Here is a 16843-nt window from a genome sequence, read left to right as displayed (position 1 = left end):
GGTATTTTATCCATGGTTTTAATCAATATAATTCTCACCGTTACTTTGTGTTGTATTTGCAACCTTTTGTAAATCAAAAAAAAATTCCGCCATATTAAGAATGTCAACAAAAGCCGGCCCTGCATGCAACCTTTCTCTCAGTGCAACTAAAATTTTATTGATACACGCCAGAAATGTGCGAGACTTTTCTCAGTGTACTCGCGTGTACACTTGCCAACTCGATACTAAAATTAAGTACATGCTAACAACAAAAGAATCGCCGTCCGTGTCGGTTCTTGTGAGAGATATGTATTCTTTGCTCCTGTCGCCAATCCAATCTCAAAATGTCGCCAATTTTCGACACATGTCGCCACTAGTATCGACCGCCATGTTTTCGTACTGTTTTCATAAATGACGTCATACTCACTTGTTTATAAATAAATATTTTTTATTTAATACAAAAATAACTTTGTTTTTGTTACTAAACAGTTTTTTAGGTTTTTAGGGTTAGGTAGCAAGTAGCAACGCAGGTTGCCGTCTTCACAGGTGCAGGTGCATAAATATTCACGGAACACAATACATATATATACACTTTACAACACGGAATTTAAAACACGTTTTCGGTTGGCGGCCAGTAGGGCTTTTCATTCACAGTCATTTGTTTCGAGCTTCTGTCATATCTCGTATAATCCGTGTATGTTAATAATTATACACAGATTATACAACATATGACAGAAGCTCGAAACAAATGACAATCGATGAAAAGCCCTGTTGTGTAGTAACGTTGTTGACGTCAAAGATTGCAACAAACGTAATTGGATGAAAATATGAAATCTACAACTATGAAAAAGCGACTTGTGCTAAAAAGTATAAAATCGCCCAATTTGCGACATGCGATTTTCTTAAATTTTTTGTCGCAAAGACTTATTAAAAGTAGCCCATTTGGCGATAAATCGCCCAATCTGGCAGCACTGCAACTATTAGACAACACACAACACATTTGCCCAATGACATATAATAGGAATCAGTGGTGTAGTGGCAAAATTTTCAATGTGGGAACGCTAAATACTGACTTACAATCCAATTCTGAGGGGTACCCCCTCCCCCCACATAAAGAGCGGGGGGTCCGGTTCGGGGGGCCTGTAGCCTATGGAATGGATGATAAAATTTTCACAGGGAAGAAGAAAAAATATAAGATGTAACATGTTTTTATGTATACGTTTACTAACAAATTCAAACACAAAGATTAAAAACTGAACATATTCAATAAAATTTTATAATGTATTTACAAATAAATGGCAAATGCATCTTCTTCCTCTTTGTCAGGTTGGAGGTTGGCTCGTCGAGTTCTAGTATCATCAGCTGTACGGTGTCGTCTTAACCATGCCTTGACGTAATTCTCTGGTTTCCATGTCTGGATACTTGGTCCATTCAACTTGATAAACATCAATGCTGATACGTGCTCGATGGTCAGTTTTGACCGTGTTGGCGATATAATAATATTCATGTGACTGAAGCCACGTTCACACTCTGCTGAACTGCAAGGAATAAGCTTTGTGCAGTTTATCAGTGGGTTTAAGTCCTTCGGAATCGTAGTGCTGTTTTCCAGGTAATCTCTGAAGCTGTTCTTAATTTTGTTGGCATTCAACCTAAATCTTGCACAGAGATGTTCGATTTCTTGTTCACCGTATCCAACATATTTCTCTGGAGGCCAGTTGTTACTTTCAAGTACTTTCAGTTCTGAAAGGAGAGATTCATACTCTTTTTCATAATCATAATTGTTCCCTGTGGCTTTATTAGATGGTTCGTTACTGCTTCTTGTTGTGAAAAGTCTCCGTTTTAGGTTGTTAATAACACTTGATAGCAACTGCTGGTCATTAATAGCAGTTATTTTGTTGCTACTTGTTAAGGGAACATGACAAAAATTACCAGTGATTGCAGCTCTCTTGGCCTCAAGGGTCTTAGTTCCAGGTTTTTCTTTAAGGCACTCGAAAAAAGCAATTGACCTTCTTATAAGTTTGTCTGCATAAACAACAGTTGCCTCCCTATTTTGAAGACATTCTGAAACCATTGTTAATTCAGCTAATATGTCGTACATTATCGCCAAATCTGACAGAAACTGAGTTGATGTCAAGCGCCTGATCAACCCACCGTACATTGCTCGTTCGGTTGTTGTTCTGTTCTTGTCTTCTTGGGCCTTCTTAAAATGGGAGTACAATGCTTGATATCCATACCAAACGGCCATAACAGTTTTAAATGAACTGGAAACCCATCTCGTGCCCAAAATGCGACCAACTTTCTGTAGTTGCAAATCAAGCTCACTAGCACACTCGGCTAGTTCTCTTTGGTTTTTAGGCGATTTACTATACAGAGTGTACAGTTTGTCCATAAACATTTGAAAATGGTTAATAGCCCCAACGTCATTGATAGAGTCACTCACAGCTAACTCTATCCTATGGTTCATGCAATGCCAAGGAACAATGTTGGGAAACTGTTGTAGTAGCTTTTCTACGACGCCAGATTTTTTACCTAAATGACACTAGCGCCATCACAGGCAAATGCAACTAAATTCTCTTTTAGGTACTCAAAATCAAACCCATATTTTTTCAAACAACCTAAAAGTGCCTCAAAAATAGAATCAGCAGTTTGGTTAGGCAATTCAATTAGGTCTAAGAATAAGACATTTGGTGGCAAATCTTTGCTGGTTTCACATTTTAAATAAACAATCAAGGTAGATTTATCACTTAAGCTTGTAGATTCATCGATCAAAATCGAAATTTTACCTGAAATGCTTTTCACCTGTTGAGTAATTCGCTTTTTCATTTCATGAGAAATGTGGTCAATGATTTCAGTTGCACTAAATCTAGAGTGTAATCCTACACCAATGTCTACACCATTCATTTTCTGAAGTTGCAAAAGTTTAGAATAATCAGAAAAGGGCCTATCATTTTTTGCCAAATAGTAAGCTGATCGAAATACTTTAATTGTAGATTCTAGATTGGAAACGTTCATTTTATCACAAACGTTTTCAATAGTTTCCTCGTTCGCCTTAGCGGTTATGCTCTCAGCAGTCAAGTGGGCTGATGATTGCTTGTGAAGAAAAATTTTTTTTCTTAGGGAAGTAAGTTGGGCAGACTTACTAGACCCATTGAATGTTATTGCAAATGTGCACCATTCTTTAGAAATTGATGTACGTTCCTTTTTAAAAGCACCAAGATGAGAAACGGTGCTACATAATGTACAGCCTAATGAACCGTTTTTGCAACCCAACCATGGGAAGGCTTGTTTTTTGCGTTCCCACATATCAATAGTCCATATAGAAGGCCATTCTGATTTATTTTGTTCATCATGCTCATGCATATTCGAAGACGAACTTACAGAAGAATTACTTTCAGTTCCTGCCTGTAAATCACTTTTTTCATCTGAAGACACACGAAGAGAAGTAGAATTTTTCCCTGAAAGAGATACACCGAAATCATTTACTTCTTCACCTTTATCTTCATTTGGTTGCTTAGAAAAGAACGAAAACAGTGTTTTTTGATTTTTCTTTGACGGCTCCATGTTCGATTGGATATTATTAGAATAACACAATTAATTGTTAAAGTAATACCGCGCACGATAACCTCACTAACAAACAAAATAAAGAGAACAGTCAAATCAGCGCGTCACCACTCACCATTTGCCAAACGAACGAGAGTAGCGTCTAGCGTGACTGCCGAGGTGCCGAGTGCCAACCATTGCTACTTAATCTTAATCTAAGAAAACAATTAGAATATTGAAATTCGGGTAGGTATGGTGCATGGGTGCGGGCTGATGCCTCAAATCAATATATGCACTCACCCACTCACACATTTTTTAAGATATTATTTTATCTACTTGCGTAAGTGATTTTAATTTTATTTGTTAGGGTGAAGTGGGGTAGATGTAATCTCGGGGAAAGTGTAATCAGGCATTCTATAATATATTTTTTTTAGTAAATTAAACCAGTGTGGGAACGCCGTTCCCACGCGTTCCCGCTCCACTACACCCCTGATAGGAATCTATTATTAGTATTATAGCCAAAAGATGGCATAACCCAGACATCCAAAGTGAAAGTTAAGGCGGCTGCCGGGAACGGGAACGAGAACGGAAACGGGAACGGGAAAAAAGTTAACCTCTATGGAAAATAATGTTGTAGATGCACAATAACCGAGAACGAGAAGCTGTCCGGTAACGGGAACGGGAAAGTTGACCATGTTTCAACTTTTTCGTTCCCGTTGTATTCCCGGAACCAATCAGAAGGCAGTATTCAAAATACTGTCAAATGCCCAATAAAATTTTGTTATTAGAAGTGTGTGATCAAGTTTTATTGACAATTTTTTATACATTTTGCATTAAAAGAAATGACGAACGACGATTGATTTCTTTATTTGAAAAATGTCCTCATCCGTATGATTGATGTAGATCATAGTACGTGTACTTATATGGTAACTAGATACAATAATAATATAAATATTTGAATGATATGCTTTTTATCTTTATGCTGACAAACCTTTGCGATTGCACACATATTGTGTAAATTAGTTCCAAGATTATAAAAAACGAAAATATTATAAAAGCTCGTCATCAAATAAATCCATATTTTTAGAGTTCACAGACATGTTCTTTTAATAAAATTAGAAAAAGATCGTTCCACAAAATTTATTTTGAGAAGAAAAATAATTAATAGCACAAGTGACAGTGACACAAAACAGCTGTTTACCATTTAATTGTGAATCTGCTGATGCTTTCAGTTTCCGTTCTCGTTCCCGTTTCCGTTCTCGTTCCCGGTCAATTGTGCAGCCGCCTTTATTCTTCAACACCAAATTGTTCTATATGGTCCACACAATGTCCAGAAAAAAGTCACACCATTTTGAGCAGCGTCGGGTTTGGGGGGAGAAATCGGTAAATTCGTAGTTTAAATTTTTCGCCAATATTTCTAAGACTATGCGGTTTAGCATGAACAACCATTAAATTTTAAATAAAAAAGGCTCTATGCATAATCTTTCTAAAATGAATGGTTCCAAAGTTACGGAGGTAGTATAGTATAACTGGTCCAAAAAAGGCCTAACCAAAACATCCAAAGTAAAAGTTTTCCTCCAACACCAAAATGTTCTATATGGTCCACATATTGTTCAGTAAAAAGTTACACCATTTTGAGCGTTCGGTTTGGGAGGTAGATGGGAGAGAAGCCGGCAAATTAGTAGTTTTTTTAAGTTTTTCGTCAATATTTCTAAAACTATGCTTTATCGTAAACAATGTTATATACAAAAATGTTCTACATGAAATTCAAAACAAAATATGTTCTATACATAATTGTTATAAAATCAACGGTTCCAGAGTTACAGAGGGTGAAAAGTCGAAGTTTTCGATACTTTTTATATTTTTTGGGCAATATTTATGATATAACTATACCAAAAATCCAGACATCCAAAGTGAAAGTTATCCTCCAACACCAAATTGTTCTATATGGTTCACCATAGAGAATTTCTCTATGGGTTCACATAATGTTCAGAAAAAAGTCACACCATTTTGAGCGTCGGGTTTGGGGGGAGAGGGGAGAGAAATCAGTAAATATAAAAAGTATCGAAAACCTCCAATTTTCACCCTCCGTAAGTCTGGAACCGTTGATTTTATAACTCCCCATGGAGAAAAAGTAAAAGCGACGTCATAGTATTTCATTCATGAAATATAACTTATTGACGCCCTGTACAATATCTATTTTCTATTACGTAAGTATCTATACATTTTAACGTTTATTTATAAAACACCCTGTATTTTGCAGAATGGTAAAAAACAGTAAATTATTATTTTGATTTATCAATGTTTACATTAATAATTTGACTTGTATTTGACAGCTGACAGTTATATTGTACCTACTTGTTAGTTTTAGTTCTAATACATTTTGTTGGTTAGTTACATAAATAATTTAAGTAAAAATGAAAAAATGACTTGTTATTTGAGGAAGGTGGAAAAATCATATGTATAACATGGGAGTAAAGTGCCTTTTCCTCCCTTGAATGATTACTGCCCCTTCGCTACGCGTCGGGCAGTAAACTTCATTCTCGGGAGGAAAAGTAGCACTTTCCTCCCTTGTTATACAAATAGCTATTTCCACCTACCTCTACCGAAAGTATACTTTTCCGGACCTGATTATAGGGAGCAAAGTTGTACTTTTCCTCCCTAGGGAGGAAAAGTAAAAGTGACGTCATGGTATTTCATTCATGAAATATAACTTACTAACGCCCTGTATAATATCTATTTTCTATTACGTAAAGTTTTAACACATTGCCAATTCAATGGGCACAGACCAACTCTGTGTGGTCTAGTACCTAGCATCTTCGAGCAGGGAACCATGGCACCCTTTTAGCATGTGTTCCACTATATCTATTAACATCGACTTGTAGTCATAAAATTTTAATATATTATATTATGTAAACCATATATGATGGGGTTAACACTATATACAGTGTGCTAGTTTCAAACTACTCGGCAGGATGCACTGAAGATGTTCTGTATAGAACGAAAACGTTTTGCAATCCATGACATTTTAAATAGTTTTTAAATAAACGATTTTATACCAGAATACATCTCGAAGTTTTTACTTCGGTATGAGTTTTTCATTCTATTTTTGTTGTAGTAATATGGATATATGGGATAGTGATGCGCAACGTATAGCCTCTCCTATCTAAATGTCAACCTCACCTGCCCGCGTGATGATCTTGATTATGGTCATCAGGTACATCCTGCTAGATAACAAATGAAGCTCTGACGTCCGAGTGATTGCAGGTATAAGCAATCCCCCACTTACTGACCAAGGGCTTAGGGCGGATGAGTTGGTGAGTGGTAGGGCACTCTTTTGTCCTGGGGGTGAGAAATCGGCCCCGAAATCGGATGAATCAACAAATAATGGTCAACGGCATAAGAATGCAGAAGGCAAAGGGGAACCACTGCATTAACGGCTAATAGAGCACTCCCAGGAAAATCACCATAGAATTGACACTTCAATTGCAAACCGTTACTAATCATGGAAAGCGGAGGCCAAGATTCAGCAGGAGAGGAGAAACATGTTTATACCACTAGGCCTCTCAGGTCGTAAACATGCGAAAACCTCGTGAAGAAATCCTAAAAATAAAGAAATCTATTTTAGAATGTGCACATGGAATGTTAGAAGTCTATTTGCGGCTGGGAAACTTGACAACGCAATTCAAGAAATGAATAGAATGAAAATAGACCTACTGGGAATCAGCGAAATGAGATGGCCAGAGTCAGGAACTTGTCAGTATGGAAGTGTATTATATGTATTATTCCGGTAACAGCACAGAAGATCCGCATCACAAAAATGGTGTAGGTATATTAGTAACATCAGAACTGAGTAAATATGTGACCAATTTCGTACCAGTCTCAGATAGAATAATATTACTCCAAATAAATACTCAACCATTTAAAACTAACATAAGTACTTCAAATCTATGCCCCGACTGCAGATAGAAAATATGACGATAAAGTCGAGAAGTTGTATGATCAGATCCAAGACATCTTGCAGAAACTTAATAAACACGAAATTTTATATATTATAGGCGACTTCAATGCAAAAATTGGAGAAGGTCGACGAGGTCAGACTGTAGGTCCTAATGGTCTTGGGCAACCTAACGATCGGGGACAGAGATTGTATGAATATTGTAAAGAAAACGATATGATCATTGCAAACACCTGGTATAAACTACCCAAACGACGACTATACACTTGGAAAGCCCCATTTGATGATGGCAGTAACCCTGAGTCTTCAAGAAATCAAATAGACTATATACTTGTAAATGAGCGTTTCCGAAATGCCGTCAAAAAAGTCGCTACATTTCCTGGGGCAGATATTGGATCTGATCATCAACCACTTGTAGCAGATATTAAACTAAGGTTAAAACGAATTCAGTGACAAAAACCAAAAACCAATGTACTTAACTTTGACGATATAAACATAAAATATAACATTAAAACAGAATTTAACAATAGAATAAAAAACATCGGAGAACAACTAGAAGATCCAGAAGAAATAAGTATGGAGTGAATTTAAAAATCAAGTTAACGAAATCTCCACAAACAATGATCATAGAAAAAACTTAATCAAGAAAAATAAATGGATGACAGACGACATCTTGAAATTGATGCAACAACGACGACTGATCAAATCTAATGAAACAGAATATAGACACCTGCAGAGAAGAATAAAAAAGGAGATCAAATTAGCCAAAGAAAAATGGATGAGAGAAAGGTGCGACGAAATGGAGGATGTGATATCTAGACACGACTTGTTTAATGTGCACAAAAAACTAAAAGAAATAAGTAACATATTTAAAAAACGAGTTCCCTCTGTGCTCGTTGACAATAATAACAAAATTATTGTAAATGAGCACGAAATAAGAAAAGAATGGCAACTACTGTATATATCAGAGTTGTTTGAAAATGATAGGTGTTGTGTAAGGTATTCCTACATTAGGCAACACCCCATACGTTACTTCCTAGCTTGCTTGGTTGGTAGAGGCCATGAGGTTAGAAAGATGACAGAGGGGTTTTTAGGTTAGGGTCTTTAGATCATGGCTTGCAGATTGCACATGGTCATGGTATGTTAAAGCTACTATAAATGTACAATAAATGCATATACATGCTTTTGAGTTTCATTAACACAACATGGTGGCAGCGGTAAATACATATTAAAACAAATTTCTACAGGAAATAAGGTGAGCTACGTAAAATACTAGAAATACCAAATAATAATACGATGCCTAATCCTGGGGAATTGTTGGGAGCGTCGAGTGGAAGCTCATCAGGGTTCCATGTCTCAACTCCTGAAGCATTCAATTTTTCAAATCCAGCTTCTTGGTCTCAGTGGAGAAAGCGGTTTGAAAGATATGCAAAAGTGAGTGGTTTGTCAACAAAGTCTGATTTGGGCGAGATACATAATGGGCGAGAAGAGTGAAGAAATCCTCTTACAAATGCAGAAGGTCCCTACAGTCTATGATAACATGATACAAGCTCTGGAAAGCCATTTCATACCACGAAGAAACATCATATTCGAAAGATTTCAATTTAACTCTAGGGTCCAATTACCAGGGGAAAACATTGATAGTTTTATAGCAGCAGTGCATACTCTTGCAGCTAATTGTAACTTGGGTGTACTCAAAGAAGAGTTTATAAGAGATAGGATTGTCGTTGGCATGCTTGACAAGAAGACTAGTGAAAAAATGCAATTAGAGGCCAAACTTACATTATCAGATGCAATATTATATGCACGCCAAGCTGAACTGCAGTCCCAGCAAAACAGTGTACTACAACAACAACAGTCATCACTTAATGTTATAGCTAAACAAGAAAACACTCCAAAAAGTTTCAATATGAGTAAACGTCCCCAGCATCCTGAGGTAAAGTGTAAATACTGTGGTTTGGCACAACATAAACGAGAAATCTGTCCTGCTCGAAGATCTACATGCAGAGGGTGTGGAAGATTTGGTCACTGGGATAGAGTATGTCTGTCCAAGGAGAAGGACTCAAGATCTCTCCACCATATAACCACCTCTTCAGAAGGTGGTGTTCAAATTCAGGATCCTCTTTTCTTAGGTAATGTTACTTTGAATAAACATATGTTAGGAAATGTTTTTACAAATAACCATAATCAATGGCTGGTTAACTTACAAATAAGTGATAATAAGAAATTAGTTCCCTTTTTAGTTGATTCAGGAGCTGATATTGTCTGCATTCCATCAAATCGTTTAGATTCAATCTTATTAAAGAGTTTAAAAAACTGTTCTGAAACAATATCAGGCCCTGATGGTACCAAACTAAAAGTTCTGGGTAAAATTACTGAAAAACTTACATATCCTTCTAAAGGCAAATCTTGTACTTTGGATTTATTTGTAATTCAAGATTTAAAAATGCCTATTCTGGGAAGGCCAGGTATTTCATGTCTCGAGGTAGTAAACTTTTCAATAAATTCTATTAATCAAAGTTCTAGCACTAATGTACATGTAGAAAAAGAATTTCCATATATATTTAATGAAATAGGCAACTTCAAAGATGAAATTAAAATTGAAGTCTGTGAAGAAGCCAAACCTTTTGTACAGACTACTCCTCGAGTAGTCCCTATACCCTTACTAGGTAAATTAGAGAACGAATTAAAAAGGCTTCAAGATTTAAAGATCATAGAACCAGTAGAAGAGCATACAGGTTGGGTAGCTCCGATTGTAGTTGTTCCAAAGGGGGAAACGGTGCGCATTTGTGGGGATTATACTTATTTAAATAAAAACATTCTACGACCCTATTTCCCTATACCCCAAGTAGAAACCTCATTGGCACAACTTGGGGGATCTCATATATTTTCAAAATTAGATGCTACTTCTTCATTTTATCAAGTTCGACTTTCAAAAAGCTCTCAAGCTTTAACTACTTTTATTACCCCATTTGGCAGATTCCTGTTCACAAGGTTACCTTTCGGTATATCCTGTTCTCCTGAATTTTTCAGTCAGAAATTTTCTAAGTTATTCCTAGGTTTGAAAGGTATCATTACGCACATAGATGATATATTAGTACATGCACCCACAGTGGAAGAACATGATCGTATTCTTAGGGAAGTCTTGCAGAGACTCAGTAAAGAAGGTATAACACTCAACAAAAAGAAATGTCTGATAGGTGTAAATAAAATTGCATTTTTAGGCCATGTGATTTCAGGTGAGGGTATTATGATTGATCCATCTCGAGTAGAAGCTATTACGGAATTTCCTAACCCCAAGAATAAAAAAGAACTGCAACAGCTCTTAGGTATGATCAATTATGCTGGTCGTTTTATTTCAAATAAGTCCGATATTCTTGAGCCCCTCAACTATTTATTAAAAAATTATGTCTTATTTCGGTGGAGTAAAGATCAAACTGCAGCTTTTTCAAAAATAAAAAATGCATTGATCAATGCACCCTGCCTTTCTTACTTTGACCCAACTAAAAAAGTAATTGTCAGTGGAGACTCGTCTTCATTTGGTTTAGGGGCTGCTCTGATGCAAATTAATGAAAACAATGAAACGGAAATAGTAGCATATGCATCTCGAACACTTTCTCCTACTGAATGTCGTTATGCTCAAATTGAGCGAGAGTGTTTGAGTTTAACATGGGCCTGTGAAAAATTTCAGGAATACATAACAGGAATTTCTATAATTTTAGAGACCGATCATAAACCACTTCTACAAATATTACAGACAAAAAATCTTGATGATTTGACTCCTCGTCTACAAAGATTTCGTCTCAGACTTATGAGATATAATTATACTGTACTTTATACTCGAGGTACAGACTTAAAAGTAGCTGACGCTCTAAGTCGTAATCCATTGCAGGTGTCACACGATAGTGAAGAACTTACTTCAGAAGTAGATGCACATGTCCGTCTAATTATACAAAATTTGCCTATAAAAAATCATTTTCTTAATAAAATTCTTAATGAACAAGAGTTAGATCCTATTTGTAGGAATCTTAAACAATATTGTATTTCAGGCTGACCTGACAAAAAACATATATTGCCAGAAATGTGCCCTTATTTTCAATACAGGTATGAGATTAGTCTTAATGAGAACTTTCTTACAAAAAATTCCAGGTTAATTGTTCCACCTGCCTTACAGTTACAAACCCTGGAATACATTCATCAAGGCCATCAAGGCATTGTAAAGTGTAGGGAAAGGGCTAAAATGTCTGTCTGGTGGATAGGACTTTCATCTCAGATTGAAAATCTGGTTAGGTCTTGTCCTAATTGTGTTGAGGAACGCACAAATATTAAAGAAACATTTGTCAAGGATACCATTCCATCTAGACCATGGCAAAAAGTAGCTGTTGATTTGTTTAAAGAAAAAAATTGGTTTCTAATTCTTACTGATTACTATTCCCGATTTTTTGAAATCATACCTTTGACTAGTCTAACTGAAAGTGTTATTGTTGAAAAGTTGAAAGAACAATTTACGAGATATGGAATACCTGACGTTGTCAGATCAGATCAGGGTCCTCAATTCAGCTCAGGTTTTTCCAAATTTGCTGCTGAATACAATTTTATTCACACTACTAGCAGTCCTTATTATGCACAGTCTAACGGCTGTGTAGAAGCAGCAGTAAAGGTCGCAAAATCTTTGCTAAAGAAAAATGAGGATATATATTTGGGGCTATTGGCCTATAGATCAACTCCTTTAGAATGTGGCTTCAGTCCTTCAGAATTGCTAATGTCGCGTAAATCAAAAACATTGTTGCCTATGCTTCCTAGTAAACTTGAGGAGGTGGTCAATGCTCGGAAATCTTTCATTAACACTGAAGAAAAACGTAAAACTCTTCAGGAAAACAATTATAACAGAAGACACAATTCTAAGGAGATGTCTGATTTAAAAATCAGTGATACAGTGTGGATTACTGACCTTCGGAAATATGGAGTGGTAACAGAGGTATGTTCAGAACCTCGTGCTTATATTGTTAAAACTAATGATGGTACTGTTTATCGTAGAAACAGGTGGTTTTTAATAGCTGCTCCATATTATGTTCCGAACGCCAATAATGCTACTCCCCTGCCTATTGTAAGGGCTAATTTTTCAGAGAATCCTAAAGATTCATCTTCTGGGGAGAAAATTGTAGAAAGTGATAATGTACAGTGTAGTGACAAACCAATATCTATTAGTGAGAGTGCAAAAGCCTTACTAAGCAGTGTAGCTCCAGGTGCATCAGAAAACATTGCTCCAAAGAGAAATAAAAAACGTCCCAACTGGTTTTCAGACTACATCACATAATGTGTTTTATTGTATCATTTAGTATTAAGAAGGTTGTTACTTTTATAATCTTAAAAAGGAGGATGTTGTGTAAGGTATTCCTACATTAGGCAACACCCCATACGTTACTTCCTAGCTTGCTTGGTTGGTAGAGGCCATGAGGTTAGAAAGATGACAGAGGGGTTTTTAGGTTAGGGTCTTTAGATCATGGCTTGCAGATTGCACATGGTCATGGTATGTTAAAGCTACTATAAATGTACAATAAATGCATATACATGCTTTTGAGTTTCATTAACACAACAATAGGAATAATATTACCGAATTCTACCAAAACCGTACCTACTGACGGCCCAGAAATTATGAAATGCGAAGTAGAACACGCTATAAATAGTGCTAAAATTAGAAAAGCTTGTGGTCCAGATGATACACCCACTGAGTTGCTGAAACTAATAGAGGATCATAACATAAAAGTAGTAGTAAGACTTTTTAATTCAATATATAACACCGGAGTGATTCCCACAAATAGGCTCAAATCCATCTTTGCCGCAATACCTAAAAAACACAATGCGACAAAATACTCAGAATATCGATTAATTAGCCTAATGAAAGATTTTCCTAAGATTTTCCTAAGATTTTAAATAAAGATTTTCCTAAGAATACTTCACAACAGAATTAGACGCAAATGCGAAGAAGATCTCGAAGATACCCAATTTGGTTTTAGAAATGCTATGGGTACCAGGGAGGCACTTTTTGCGCTTAACATCCTATTACAAAAATGCCGTGACCAATGAAAAGATGTATTTGCATGTTTCGTGGACTTAGAAAAGGCATTCGATAAAGTACAGCATGTAAAATTAATGCAAATACTGAAAAATATCGGAATAGAGGACAAAGATATTCGTGTCATTAAAAATTTGTACTGGAATCAAACTGCTACGGTCAAAATTGGAGATAACTACACCGATGAAATCTCCATACAACGAGGCGTCAGACAAGGTTGCATTTTGTCACCAACATTGTTTAATGTTTACTCGGACCAGTTATTTAAAAAGGCACTTGAGAGACAGCCATATGGAATAACAATCAACGGAGAACTACTTAATGTGATAAGATATGCAGACGATACAGTAATTCTGTCAGATAATATTGAAGGTCTCCAAATTCTGCTTGATCGTATTCACGAGGTAGGAGAGGAAATGGGCATTAAAATAAACTCAAACAAAACCAAATTTTTAGTGTTTAGTCGTGACCCACATCCCGATGCAAAGCTTCAATTAAACGGAGTCCAAGTTGAGAAAGTTCACAAAATGACATATCTGGAAACTGTGATAACGGACCAACTAGATCCAGACATAGAAATAAAACGTAGAATAGCAATGACTAAAACTACTTTTACGAAAATGAAGTCATTTCTTTGCAATAATCATCTCAGTTTAGAACTAAGACAAAGAATGGTCAAGTGCTATGTTTGGTCCGTACTTTTGTATAGTGTAGAAGTGTGGACGCTAAAAGTATCGATTATGAACAGAATTGAAGCATTGAAAATGTGGATTCATAGACGGATGCTGAAGATACCCTGGACAGCAAGAAAAACTAATGAAGAAGTACTAAGGAAGGTCAACAAAGATAGAGAACTGCTAAAGACTGTTAAACATCGAAAAATGTCTTATCTGGGACATATAGCGAGGGGAAGTCGATATAAAATATTACATCTGATCCTTAAAGGCAAAATAGAGGGCCGTAGAGGTGTAGGAAGAAAACAAGTTTCTTAGTTAAAACACATTCGTGAATGGACTCAGATATCAAATACAGGACAACTATTCCATATTGCAGAAGATCGAGAAGCCTTCGCAATGGTGGTCGCCAACGTCGGATAATTCTGATATGGCACGTGAAGAAGAAGAAGAGAAGGCCGTAGATGAAGTGTACCACAAGGTAATCGAATTATATGTTGTAGTTATTGATTAAAATCTCTTTATAATATTTATAATGAAAGCTCATATCTACTACTTGCTGTGTTACACTTCAACTTTGTTTAAGTAATTGCATCATAAAATTGTTTTACATTAAAATGAAATTTGCGAATAATCTCGTTATCCAACTTAAATGTTAGACTTTTATTGGTTTCATTAACTTCAAGAATGAATAACATACGGTCCTGTGTTTAATGCTGATTTTGGTGTATTTAGAATTTTATCAGTTAAAAGAAAGCTTGATAACAGTGAGAATTTTTTTTGTTTATCAAAAAGGAAAAGGTGTAAATATTAAAATTTTCCAGGCACTGATGTTGAACCGGGAGCAGAAAATGTTTTTTGCGTACCTGCAGTACTTGAAGAAATTTTGTTGTCATTATTTATATTTAATTTAGAAAAATTGTCATTTGTTTGTTTGAAATATTGTTGATTTTCATAATCGTTTAAATTTCGCTTAATTTGAATTAACGAACTAGGATTTAAAGAGCGAAGCATTTGACACAAAGGTTCTTTTATGCCCGTAATAGCGGTCAGAATTGCAGTCTTACTGTGACAATTATTTAAACATTTTTTTCTCGACATTGTTCAAATGTGAATCGTATTTGATAGCTTTATTGATTCTTATTAATTGTTCTTCAATTATATCAACGAAATTTACAGGTTTTTCATCAGAACGTTGAACGTTGCTTAAAATGACATCACTCAAAATCTAGACACTGCAAATCCAAATTTTCACCAAACTGAGAAAGGAGAGCATTTTTTACAACAGAGCTCTAACCTGCTTTTTACAATAAAAGGAAAAATTTGTAAACCCGCTGGGTCAAATTTTGCAAAAATGAAATCAACAGAATCTATAAAATAGTGTAATTTTGGAGAAGACCCATCAAAAACATTTATAAGCTTGATAGCTTTGTCACAATTAATATAATTATTAGAAGTGTTGGCGGAAATTATGGATGTAGTTGCTGTTACGTCGTTAGTTGCCATTATATTAACAAAAAATAAATTAAACAAGTAAAAAAATCCAAATACTAGATATGATATCTTAAAAGTTTGAAAATAGCGAAACAGAGTAAATAAAAAAAAATGAAAACAAATACAAAATGAATATAATTCGACTAACCTTTAGTATTTCCGTGAGAACGTGGCTTTACACCAGAAAGGGTCGAAAATGTTGCAGCTTTCCAGATCTAGTCGCTTTACACTGGAACGGGAAGAACGCGTGGAAAACGTTGCAATTTCCCAGATCAAGTGGTCTTAGACTGGAACGGGCAGAGAACGGGTGTGAGCACGTTTTGTATCTTCCAGATCAAGTGGCCTTACACTGGAACTGGTCAAAATTCTAAACTGTATGTAGCCGGGATGTTGATGCTTCTTCTGTGGAAATGCTTCACCGTTTCCAGAGTCGAGTGGCTTTTCACTGAAGCTGGTGGTTGAGAAGATTTCACGAAGTTGCTAGTTGCGCCTCCCCAGAACTTCCGAATTGCTTTGTGGCTTTACACAACAAGTGGCCTTACACTCGGAACTCCACTACTAAGTCACTAATTCTCCAATTTTCCAATTAACGATTAAAATCGATTAAAAAGACTTTACTTTTTCTAATTGGAAAATTTCTACTAACTGCGCCAATTTTATTCTTTATAAAATGATGTGTGTTCGTTTGAGAATTAATTAACGAAACTACTGAAGGAAACACGTTTTACTTAGATGTTAACAGCTCAGAGTACAAAACGATACTGAATTCCAAATTAATAAATACAAAGTTTCTTAAAACCTCTCATAGTCCTGGCACATATCATTGACACCTCGAAATCATCAGCGTGGGTGTTTCTTATTTTCGCTCTAGTCTAGATATGGGAATAAAACGCACACAGTGCTACAGTGGCGTGCTCGCCATAACATATATACATACATGTTTGTGTATGCGTGTATCCGTAAATTTTAGGCTGGACGAATCTACGCCCGCAGCGCCAGGTGAAAGTTAAAACATCTTCTAATGTTTTTATTTGTTTAAGTAACTATCTTTTTCATTTTGGAGGTGCTCGCCAGTATTTTTCCAATATATTTGTACCTATATATATATATATATATATATAT

General features: G+C 35.9%; 3 protein-coding genes across 3 annotated transcripts; 1 reads left to right on the top strand and 2 right to left on the bottom strand.

Moving 5' to 3' along the window:
* Positions 1 to 1264: 1264 nt before the first annotated feature.
* LOC114328841 (E3 SUMO-protein ligase KIAA1586-like) lies at positions 1265 to 2443 on the bottom strand. The gene has a single exon (XM_028277793.2). The coding sequence runs from the start codon at positions 2441 to 2443 to the stop codon at positions 1265 to 1267; it is 1179 nt and encodes a 392-aa protein (XP_028133594.2).
* Positions 2444 to 2508: 65 nt separating this feature from the next.
* LOC126882685 (E3 SUMO-protein ligase KIAA1586-like) lies at positions 2509 to 3540 on the bottom strand. Its single transcript, XM_050647661.1, has one exon. It carries the CDS (start codon positions 3538 to 3540, stop codon positions 2509 to 2511), a length of 1032 nt encoding a protein of 343 aa, XP_050503618.1.
* A 5414-nt stretch (positions 3541 to 8954) lies between these two features.
* Positions 8955 to 12794, top strand: LOC126882684 (uncharacterized). Its single transcript, XM_050647659.1, has 2 exons — positions 8955 to 9945; positions 12604 to 12794. Exons 1-2 carry the CDS (start codon positions 8955 to 8957, stop codon positions 12792 to 12794), a joined length of 1182 nt encoding a protein of 393 aa, XP_050503616.1.
* Positions 12795 to 16843: the final 4049 nt, after the last annotated feature.

Source organism: Diabrotica virgifera, chromosome 3 (assembly GCF_917563875.1).
Source record: "Diabrotica virgifera virgifera chromosome 3, PGI_DIABVI_V3a".
NCBI classification, from domain to species: Eukaryota; Metazoa; Arthropoda; class Insecta; order Coleoptera; family Chrysomelidae; genus Diabrotica; species Diabrotica virgifera.
The sequence above is the reverse complement of the archived record's forward strand: the minus strand, read 5'-3'. Positions and strand labels throughout refer to the sequence as shown.